We start from the raw sequence: 12,175 nt of genomic DNA on the forward strand, positions 1-12,175 counted from the left end.
GATCCATGAACTGGGAATCATTTTGGAATGGCTTGTAAATAATCTATAATCTAGAAGAGTTTGACCAACTATTTTCTTCATTTAGGTGGCTTTTTTCAATAGACATGTAAGACTCTTTCTTTCTCATAGCTATTATTCTGGTAGTTGATGCAAGACCAGTAAAGTGCATGTTTTCATTTGTTTGTTGTCTTCTTTTGGTAAACCCTGTTTCGAGTTTTAAGATTCAGAATAGCACTGGAGCAAGTGGAACTTTTCGGAATAAATAACCAAAAAATAGCAAGTAATAACTGTGCAGCTTCTCTCAGGGACTAGCAATAGGGTTCATGTCTTCAATAGATGCAAGAAATATATGTTTATGCAGACTATGAAAGTATCTACAAAGAATTGTTTTTAAGTTCTGTATGATAGACTTGCTGGACAATTTCCACTACTCAGCAGCCTAAAGAGGTCTCTCATCTATGGAGGAAGGATTGGCATTTACCACATTTGGAAAATTAATCCTCAGATTAGGCTGATACTAGAAATTTGGTGTGTAGATGGGCCTACTTAAGGAGAAAGGTACCTCTATTCCAAAATCCAATTAGATAAGTAGGTTCCATCTTCCTTTGAAAAAGCCTAATTGTGTCTCTGGAAATTTAGCAGTCTTGAAAGTAGCTGAAAATCTTCAAGGGGCTGTAATTGTAGTCTTGTCAGACTATCTACTTTTCTGTTTTGATAGTGTAGATGAGTTTACAGATTTTTTTTCTTTTTCTGCCATTTTGACTATTGCTCACAGTATTTAGGTGCTGCCATTAACTGCCTAATTTAGCAGTTGGTTTTCCATAAACAGAGTCATTTTGTTGTTGTTGTGCCTTGCTATTGTTTAGGGCCAGGTGCCTGTTGCTAACAGTATAGTTTACTGCTGAGTAAAAAGCTTACTTTCATTTTTTTTTAAATTCCCCTCAACATAGAAATAAGAAGGAGAACAGAATGTAGAACACTGATTAAAGTGCTACTCCAGCCACAAAGCTTTCTTTTGCAAGTCAGCCATTTTGAGAAACTGCTTGATGGCAGAGAAATTCTGATGAAATACTTCCAAAAAGAGAAAATATCTTTAACCTCATATCAGAAAAGTCCAGAGAAAGAGCTGATTCAGAAACGTAAGTGAAATCCACTGATTTTTCTGTATTAAAAAAAGTGTAAATATGGGAGGATTGACAACATCCTGTTAGTACTAAGGGAACAAAGGATTTATCAAAAGTTCAACCCTGATCTAGAAAGTGATTGGTCTGTTCCAAACCGCATAATTTGCCCAGAGATAAAGAACCCACAGTAGACTGGCAGATGTGTCAAATTAATATATTTAATAAAAGGAAATATTAAATAATTTGCATTGGAAAATGTTTACTTTGAAGATAAATATGGCTGGGCTTTCGTTGAGGCCCTATACACAACACTCTGATAGGAAAATAATTTAGAAAGGTATTGTGAAAAAAATACTTGCATCTATGTTCTAGGTTGATGATTGTATCTGCAATAACACAAGCAACAATGCTTCTTGGCAGTTACTGAGAGGAATTATTGTACACACTGACAGCAGAGTGGACTTAAAATTGTATGTACAAAGGAGTAGGAAATCCATTGTATACCATTTTTTGTCTAGAAGGATCCTATGGGAGTTAATAACTGAACAGAAATTGTTTACTTGAAATATTATACAAGAGGTCTGATTCTATCCCTTGAGCTCTCATTACTGCTAATGGCAGTTAACAACTAGGAGAAAGTTAATTCTAGGGTATAAGTGGTGCAGGAGGGAAATAAACGCCATATAAGAAATACTTCCAGGTTTGTTTTGTTTTCTAAGAACTAGTAATGTTAGCTGGGCAGTTGGGGACAGGCTACACAGAAGGGAAAACAAAGACAAATTAAATCATATAAAACCTCAGTGAATCTAGGGTCAGTTCTTCCAGGTTGCAAGGGAATGAAGGAGAAGTGTTACAATTTTGACAGAGAAATTTGGAAATGTTAATAAAAACCCCACAAATATTTTGGAACCATCACCTGTGCATAATTTTAGCCTATGAAGCCATATGATATTCCTATCCTATTCTTTCCCCATTTCCCTCCTATTGTTTGCTATACTTGTTGCATCCTCTCTTTAATTAGACTGTAAGCTATTTGTAGCAAGGACTATGTCTGCTATTTGGCCATCGCCTAGCAAAATGGGGATCCAATCCTGATTGAGGTCCTTTGGCTGCCATTGTAATATTAATTATTATTGTTATAATAATCACCATCAAGATTCCATATTCTTTTTTAAAAATTGCTTAAACTTTACCCTCTATTTTTTTCTCTTTGACTTATTTTATTGTGTACAGTATTGTTCAACAAAAACTGTATATTCTTGGAGATTTTATAAAAAAATATTACATAAAGTTAAGCTCAATTTGCATAAAATGAGCTAAGTATTTTATAAGTCAATGATCTCTACACCAGCAATACTAAATTCCATTATGAAGTATAAATTTCTAACAGAACTCAGTCTCAGTTATTTCTTGAGTTCTCAATACATTAAAGCATTTTTCCCCTTGGACTGACTGACCTTTCATTGATTTTGCAGGTATTCTTCCTCTTGTACAGAGAAGACTGAGTTTGACAGTAATGCTCTAGTCTTCACAGGTGACAAATTACCTATGCTATTTGTATACTTAATTGCACCCATATGGCATGCTAACACTCTGAAACATTGCTGTTGATGCTGCTATATGCAGCTAGTGTCCATAGATATCCTCAGTTCAGCTTGGCTCTGTTTTTACTTTGAGTCTTTGTACCAACTTCGTAGGTACTCAACTAACCGGAACATAAAAAATGAAATATTCCAACACCACTAAAAATTCTTCCCTGCACATCCTACAAACCCTAAAAAACAAACCAACTGACAAACAAAAAACCCCATACTCTTCTCACTTTTACCTTTTCTAGATACTATAAAAAATAAGATTATTTAAAACTAAAATGTGTTTCCCTGCTATGTGCAGGGAAAAAAAAGAAGCTAGGCTGTTCTTTAACAATTAGGAAGGTTGAGATTGTTTTTTCAACCTCCATTAGTTTTCTAAACTGTGCATGAAGAGAAGAAAAGGATCAGGGATTATATAAGAATATCTTTGTGATGGAACATAGGAGGTAATCATAGCAGTTTTATGAATTCAAGTGCAGAAAACTGATTTTTATTTTTATTTTATTTTATGGAAAACTAGTACATGAAGACATTCATCCTTTTTCAAATAGATGACTTAATGTGCTGGGTTTTGGCTCACCAACTCCTGATTTCATACTACTGGTACCAAGCAAACAAAATTGTTCATCATTCTATATCACTGAAGTCAGAAAAGGGTTTATGATGTGACAGAATTAGTAAAGCCATGAAACTAAAGTTTAATAAAGCACATCCCAGAGTTTTGGAGGAATAATCCCACCAAAAAGTGTAAAAGCACTGCAGGCCAATATGTTGGTTCATGAAATATTAAGAGCACAGGAGAGAGCCTCTCTCCAATCTCAGTCTTGGTGCCTGGTACTATAGTGGGCCCTAGCAAAAAGGAGGAGATATTACAAGAAAAGTTCTCCTCAGTCCCTGCAGCCCTGGGCAGCAACATGCTTGTTGCAAAAGGAATCTTCAAATCATTTAGCTGACAGCCTCTACTGAACATGCAAAACAGAGATAGAGACTTATAACTTGGCCAAAATTGGTTGGACAGTAAAAGTCACCACTCTCATCTCCAAGTAACCCTGACCCCCTTTCTCCCCACACACTACTTTAAGTCACTGCTCCAAACCTTCTTAATGAAACTGTTATACAAAATTTTAACACTGGCAAGACAACATAAGTTTTCCTAACCTCGTTCTCAGAATGGCTGAAGTGTTTTTGATTAAACTTTCTGGCTCTTAAAAACAGAGAAAATGGACTTTGGAAAATATAAACAAAAATAGATGCCAAAATGACTTTCTACCACCTGAGGGACAAAAGGGAAATCTGAGAAAGGTTGATCTTTCAACCAAAGGGGTTGAAATCTTTGGAACTGAGTATATTGGTAAGAAATCTGCTTAGATAGATTGTAACTTGCTGAAGTTAAGTTGTAGTCATTAGAAAGTCATTATTTGTAACCTTTCATAGCTCTTTCATTCTTACTTAAACATATGTGGTTTGTTAATAAACTTCTTCTTCTTTTATTACAAAAAAACACCTCAGTGCTTTTATATAGAAATGGAAGTCTTTAGCTAACCTAACAGGCTGTTCAGACTCTACCTCTTTGGATGAAGCAAACTTAGTAACTTCTCTGACAGTCCACTAAGAGCGACTGAACACTGCAGAAAGATGTTTCTGGGGAACTCAGGAATTTGGGTTCCCTGATTGCTACCTGCAGAGCAAGGTTTGGACTGGCAGAGTCCTGAAGTGTTTGCTGGAAAAGCAGCTCTGCTCTGCCAGGAAGTTGAGACATAGTTTAGCCACAACAAAGCTCACTCTTGCTGAGGTTGAGTGGTAACAGCTGACTCACAGTTCTGGGTGACCTGAGCAACAGGTCACAGTGATACACTAGGAAAATCATGATCTGATTGACCAAACTATGGTATGAATTGTACATTAGGGACAGCTTTGCAGATTGTCATTACAATGGATAGGTCATCTCAAAGGCAGCTGGCAGCTTATTTCTTCCCATGCATCACTTTCTGTACAAGTCTTTTGGGGTCAGGGAGGGAGGTCATCCAATCCCAGTCCCTCCTTGTAGCCCTTTCCATTGGAGGGCTGAAGAGGCATCTTGCTCTATTTCTTTCCCCACACCCTAGACTTAGCTAGCATTTATGAATTTTGCAGTGAGGGTAAGCAATTAAGTGAGCACTTCATTCCCTCCCCCTCCAATTCCAGTAGTTGGGTTGGGATTCGGTAACTTTTGGGGAGCTGGCTTGTTTGTATGTTTACAGAAGATAAGTTGTGTGGTAAGGAAAGACTCAAAAGGCTTAAAGGTTTAGTTTGGATTCAGATATGCACTTATTTTTGCATAATTAGCCGATCAAGACTCTAAACCTAGTGATCTTTCATCACTACGAGAAAGAGGTAGACATGACCATGAATTTTTGTAGGTGATATTTTAAAGAGACTTCCATAAAGATTTGGCCTTTAGGCTGCCCAGAGAAACCTGTTCAGCACAAGGCCCTGGCATTATATTTTAAGAGCTTATAAATTAAACCACTCTAATGAAAGCTTCACTGTAATCTGCCTCATTCCCTCAGAAATCATAAAAAGCTTGAAAGGCACTGTTCAAATCTTTTATTACAAAAGGATGTATTAACACCAACTAATAGAAAGTTTTTATGATAAAATTAGTTTGGCATTTTGATATTAGCCCCTTCAGTTATGATGAAACAATCAGTAACTGTGTCTATAATGCACTAAGATTAGTCCCTTTATATCCCTAGTCCCTATTTTAAAACAAAATGGAGCAAATCCACAGTGCATGTTAAATATACAGTATTTGACAGGATATGATACAAGTATAACTACACAAATAGTGTCATAATAAAAACTTGGGGATCAAACTAATTATTTCCTATTCTGTAGATTTAATAACCACTGTAACATCCTAAAGAAAATGCAATTCCATTATATTTTAACCTACATATGTTTCTATTACCAATTTATTTTAATCAGTTATTATTCATTTCCTATCTTAATCAGATGGTGGTGGTGGTGCAGGTAATGTTAAACCACTGTAATCATAAGGCAGAGGCATTTCAGTGCTATATAGTATGAGTTATATATATACATGTATTACTCATGAATGCTTGAAAAACTAAGACATGAAGCAGAATTGGTGGGTCACCAATAAGTTTGCTCAGCTCAACAGTCAGATATCAAAGCTGATCCCAATTGTTTTTCCGGAATCCCCCAAATATGAGGATACTAAGAATATTGATTCAAACCCAGATATTACACATATTAAGGAACAATATTTGGTTTCAGGGCAATCCCCATTAGTATTAGTATTACAAGACAAGTCATTCAGACAGCATTTCCTGGGGATTTTACCTTGATGTGGTAGGAAGTCTTGTGTGTTCCCAAGACCCTGAGAGATATGCCAGTGGGAGTTTTAACTCCTAGTAGGGCCACCTAAGTCAGATAGCTCAAAGGGTATGGGCCAGACAAAAAGCAGTCCACTTGTCCTTCAGTTTGGGAGTTCAGTAATAGGTGAACAACCTAAGCTCATAAAAAAACACAACAAGGTGGCCATTCGAGCAAACAGCATGATAGGTGGGGCTACTGGAGCCTCTTTTGTGCCCTAAACCATGTTGGACAGCCTGGGAAGGACTCGGGTTATTCAGACATAGATAATAGTTCAGTTGTTTCAGAATTTATTTAGGGTCGGTGTCTTTTTGGGTGTGCCCCACATATTAACAACTGTGCCTTTGAAAAGAACTGTTTGAAGGAAAGATTTTTCTCCCTTCTTATAATCTCTAGAAAGATCAGTTACACTCAGCTGTCTGGTATACATTTTATGATTTGAATGCAAGGCACTCTGTGTAGTTCAAATATTCCTGGTGTTAACTAATTAAGGAGTTTTGATGTAGAAGGAAGAGACTTCTGCTGTTACCTCATATGGTGACAGCACAAAGGCACCATACTAAACATCAGAACAATCACTTTATGGAGGGGGGAGTGAGGGGAGGAAAGAAGTGTAACTGCTTTTCATCCAGGATACATGATGCTGCTCAGGGGTTGGAAGCCTCATACAAATGAGCAGACCCCTTTCTGCTTTTTTCTGTAACACTCAATACCATGCTATGTAAGTGCTTCCTAGGGAAATTAGATTTGCATAGTAAGATCACTAGTAGACTTTTTGGACTCATCTTCTCCCTGCCTTGCTATAGGAATTCTGCTTGTGACATTCATCTATTATTTAAAAAATACCTTACGTTCATTCTTTATGGTAGGAAAGGTTTATAAATGCCCTAAAAGTTGTCAGATACAGTAAAATTAACCTATTAACCAAAAGCCCCTTTATATCTAGTTCTTACACACCACATCCCAAGCTTTGAAACAAAAATTAGCAGGTTTTCATATTTATTCATGGCTAATTTATTTATCTCAGATATTTTTGTACTTATATTAAACTCAAAATTTCAGTTTGAACTTGTAACATTCCATTTTCACCTGTTTATGACTCAAATCGTGGATGTGTATAGTTTAAAAAATGGTTACTTAACTCACAGTAACTGTCCTTCAAGATAAGGTGTACACAGATACATTCCTGTGTTGGTGTATGTACACCCAATGTACTCCAGGTGGAGATTTTTGTCAGCAGTATCACTAGGCGGTGGTACCACCCCTCTCTACTCATGCTCAGAGCCAAGGTATAAAAAGGACATGGCTGCTGTCTCCTTCTCCATTCCTTTGCACTGTCGTCTAAGTAATATCCAAAGTAGTGGGGGAGGTGAGAGGATCGTGGAATGTATATATGCAGAACACATCTCAAAGAACAACAGTTACTGTAGAGCTAACTGTTTTTTCTCATTTGAGAGATTGTGCACATATATCTTCCACTGTAGCTGACTCACCAGAGTTCCCTTACAGGTGATGGGAGTTTGCATTATTTTTTTAAAAAGAGATTACAGCACTGATTTGCTAAAATTGGCATAAACTCAGGAATCTTCAGACATGATACAGTGTCTGGCGGACAAAGTTTTCTTTTACTCAATTACTTTTTTGTGGTAAGATTTATTTATACTTTATTGTTTTTAAATTTCTCTTTTGGCTTTGCGTACATGAATTCTTGAGCTTCGTTCAGTGATATGGTTTCAGACTTTTGATCTAATAGGCATACTTCATAGCAAACCATATTTCTGAGTCACTAATTTTAATATATATATAGAACATAGAAAACCAAAGTGAATTCTAGTAAATATCAAACCATAACTATTTATGAAGTGTACTTACACATACAACACTGTTCTGGTGTCTCCCACTTTCCCAGCATCCCCTACAGTCAGGGTGTCATATCCTCTTTCCAGTTCAAACTCTTCAAAAGCTAGCTTTATGACCTATTAGAATGAAAAGATCCATATTTAATTAAATTATATCCTACAGATGAGATGATTTGTCATATATTTAATAAATGCTTTAGCTTCTGGAGTCAAACCTTAAAGTCCTCACTCCCATTGACTTCCATAATTGTTATTTAAATTTGAGCAAGACCTACAGAAAAAATAAACTGAAAATAAAAATTTTCATGTTGTCTAATAACAAGAAAGAAGTCTTCAGATAAAGGTATTAAGCATAGCAACATCCTTTGATAGTTTTTAAAGTTAATAAGTAAAAATAGCACTTTATTTAAGTTATTATTATTATATACTGATATTGATATTTTGGCATTGAAAAAGTACAATAATATACAGTGACATAAAAGAAAGCCAATCTAAAGTATAGAGTGCAATAAATATCATTATATCTACACATTTTTGGAAACTATAAATATGAAAATCTCAGAAATACCTTACAGAATATTTTCCATTTCAGATGAAATATAAAATAAAAAAGGAGATGAGGATGAACTATTAAAGATTGTCCACTTCATGAGAGAGCGAGGTAAGGGATGGTACATGATTTCTCAGTAAGAGAAATCTAAGAACTCCATGACTACTGTCTATAAATTTGTTAACACAGAAGATATTATGAAGAAATTGATTTTACTCAGTATTCAATATAAACTTTCCATGAATTCTAATCATAATGAAAGGAAAAAAAAATTCTCTCCAAAAAATTTCATATATTTACTGTATTCCATTGAAAATCATAGTAGGAAGTACAGAAATGTTCTTCTCATAAAGCTCCACAAAAAATGAGTCCAGAATTAGGACCTTATTACAGCTCTGTGTCAGTGTGCTGCAGTCACTAATATTACTCCTTTTACTTCCGGTATCTATATATCAGGTTTTCAGCAGATAGTCTGTCTCAATAAATTATTCATCGTGTCCTTATCTTGATGATGATGATTGGATACACCAGGACAACCTGTGAGCCAATTTCCATGAAAATTTGTTTACAGGAGGGTGCTCTTTTTGCTTATGTTTTGGGACTAACAACAGTATTGGGGCCAGATCCTGGCTCCAATAGGCATGGATTCCATGAGTGTTCCAGGGCACCCCTTGGCAGCCCCACTATCAGAACCTATCCCTCCCCACAGTGCCTCCTGCCCGCTGGCAGGCCCTGCACGTGGATCAGTGCCTCCCCCTCCCTCCGTGTGCCTCTGCCCGCCACAAAGAGCTGTTTCACGGCGTGCAGGAGGCTGGGAGGGAGGGGGTGGGAATGAGGATGCTCGAGGGAGAAGGTGGAGCTGGACAGGAAGAGACAGAGTAGAGGCGGGGCCTGGGTCAGAGCCAGGGGTTGAGCACAACCCGCCCCTCCCCGGCACTTTGGAAATTCAGCACCTGTGCTGGCTCCTGCAACAGCCATTTTGTGCCACTATTCTGGCAAAAGCAGCTAAAAAGCAGATGGCTTTGATCTCCTGAGTATTCTCCCTACATGACAGAGCCACTCCTCAATAAGGCTTGGGAAAAGTCTCCCACCTCCCACTAGGATCTAAATATTGATTTAAAAAGTTAACTGGTTAAACGATTAAAATTATATCATTTAACTGGTTAACCATTAACTGAGGTCGCTCTGGCTGACCTGGCATGGCTGGAGCTGGGACTGGGGTTCCTCCTGCCAGCCAGCGCAGGGCAGCTGGGGTCACTCTGGGGCTGGGAGTGAGGGGGTGACGTCCAGCTGGTGCGGCATGGCCGGGGCTGGGGTTGTCCCGGCTGGCTGGTATGGTGCGGCTGCGCTGGGGTCCTGCAGGCCCAGCTCGGGCTAGGGTCCCGCAGGTTGGCTGGCACAGTACAGCCAGGGATGGGGTCCCTCTGGCCAGCCAGCCTGACATGGCTGGGACTGCTCTAGCCAGCCCGGCTGGAGCTAGAGTCCCTCCCACCAGGCCAGCATGGGGTCCCTCCCGCTATTGCGTGGCCACTGGTGTTAATGGTTAAGGTTGGGTAACAGTAAGCCTATGCTAACTGGTTAACCTTTTACATGCCTACCTTCCACCTATCTCCCATTGTTTCCTGGCCTCGTGTAGGTAAGGAAAAAGACTCCTCTGACTTTGTCCATCATATCCTATTCTTTGCTATGTGGTTCCAAGCCAGGGGCTAGATAGCTGAGATCACCACAAGGTGCATCCTCAGAGAACTCAATGGCAGGCCTGATAATTTCAGGTATAGCAAATACTCTAGGATATCTTGGATATCTTGTGAGTGCTCCTCGGCCTTGTGCATGGGCCTGCCCTCTCTTAGTCTGCGGTGTCCTCTATTGGAGGTTTCTCATGTCAGTTTTCAATGACTCAGCACTCCAGCCGAGTCACACACACAGTCTGTATGTGAAACAAAACAGATCCCTTCTGGGATATACAGTACAACAAGGGCCCATCCCAGTACCCATCCATTGTTCAGTGTCTGTAGCCCTCCTCAGGCACAGTCTTTAAAACTCCCAGCTCTGGTATGGGGCCATACCTCCAGAGCTTCCTCCCTGGAGACACTGTCCTCACCTGCTCTGGGCCTTTCTGATCCCAGCTCTCCAGCTGGGCCACTAAACCATCTGATCCCCTTCTGGAGGTATTTACTGTTCAGTGTTCAGCCTCTTCTCAACTCCACTTCCCTAGTAGCTGGTGGGAGGAGCCTCCTCAGGTATTGTAACTCTTTCATATGGGCCTGCTGGGCCCTGATTGGCTGCTTCCCCACAGCCACTCTTGGCAGCCTGGAGGACTTCTTTACTGCTCCTTTATGGGATGAGTGTGATAGGACCACAAGGCCTCCAAGCAGGGGCCTTTGGGCCTAGTACATCCCATCACAAGCCCTCTGAATTGACCATAAGCATCAGTGGTGCCCACCCCAGTGAGACCACATAATAACCCAATTTATCTATCATTCAATGGGAGATTTTAAAAGTCTGTTCCAAGGTCAGGGCCATTGTCAATACCAGAAAAACCATCTGGGAAGACGAAAGCATCTTCCATTATCAGTCCTGAAGAGCATGACAGAGTGGTGCTGGTTCCAAAGGGTACCTGGGTACCAAATATGAGATGTACAGCATGCCAAGGATGAGGAGCATATTAGTACCATCCCTCCAGGCCTCTCCAATAAGGAAGTTGCCAGCTTTTTCATCAGTACTGAAGCTATCAGTGGTAGCAATTCCACCCCTGAAGCTATCGAAGCTGAGGAGCTGGAAACAGCCTTTCACACACCCATCTCCTGAGTTAGTGGGGAGGCTGGTACAAACAAGCAGAGTATGTCAGTCACTGTACCAGGATTCTCCCATCTGAATACCAGGGAAAAACAGATAGACAGTCAGTCTCTGTCCTGGGTACAAAGTCTTGTGGACATATCTTTGATGAAGAAGATGATGAATCTCCCAACAACTTAAATGTCCCTAGTCTGCTTTGTAGATCCTCTTCTGACATACCCCAGGAGATGCAGATCAACCCCCTTCCCCTTCTCAGGAAAGAACCAGAATCCAGGGATCTGTTCACTACCACGATCAAGGTGGAAGATGGCTGAAAGTAGATGGTCCCACTGGCTGATGAAGATTCTGGCCCCTATGCAGGCCTCATAACTTGTTCCAAGAGAAGCTGCTTCAGGTGAAGGTCTCTTGAAATCTGCATTCTCTTTTTGAAGTAATGGCAGATAATACACTTTTCCTTAATGTGACCTTCCATTAGACACAGCAAGCAGCAAATATTGGGGTCACTGTTAGGGACTTAACCCTGCATGATGGGCAGTGCTATAAGAGTCCAGAGAATGCTACACCACAGTGCTATGCATCACAATTTTTTATAAAAACTAAGTAAACCAACAAAGAGCTCTAAACTATGAGTACTAACTATTAAGACTATTTACAGAATAAGGCCCAGAAATACAACTGTGATGCAGAGAAGAAAAACTACCAGGAGGAGACTCACACACAGGGGTCTCCAACTAAGGCTCTTTGTGGTAAGAAGGAACTGATCAGGGAGGTACCACCCTTATATAGCCACAGGAGGACCAAGAGGAGATATACAACACATTTGCTGCCCCGGTGGGCACCGTTATAGGAAAAAAGTCTCCAACTGCAGTGCACTTG

At 39.6% G+C, this 12,175-nt stretch overlaps 1 protein-coding gene across 1 annotated transcript in view; it reads right to left on the reverse strand.

Moving 5' to 3' along the window:
* Positions 1-12,175, reverse strand: part of CSMD1 (CUB and Sushi multiple domains 1) — a 2,060,919-nt gene that overhangs the window by 592,757 nt on the left and 1,455,987 nt on the right. The window contains 1 exon segment of the mRNA XM_038396611.2: positions 7,967-8,070. Coding sequence (XP_038252539.2) covers positions 7,967-8,070 — 104 coding nt within the window.

The sequence above is a fragment of the Dermochelys coriacea genome, chromosome 3, assembly GCF_009764565.3.
Source record: "Dermochelys coriacea isolate rDerCor1 chromosome 3, rDerCor1.pri.v4, whole genome shotgun sequence".
Taxonomy (NCBI): domain Eukaryota; kingdom Metazoa; phylum Chordata; order Testudines; family Dermochelyidae; genus Dermochelys; species Dermochelys coriacea.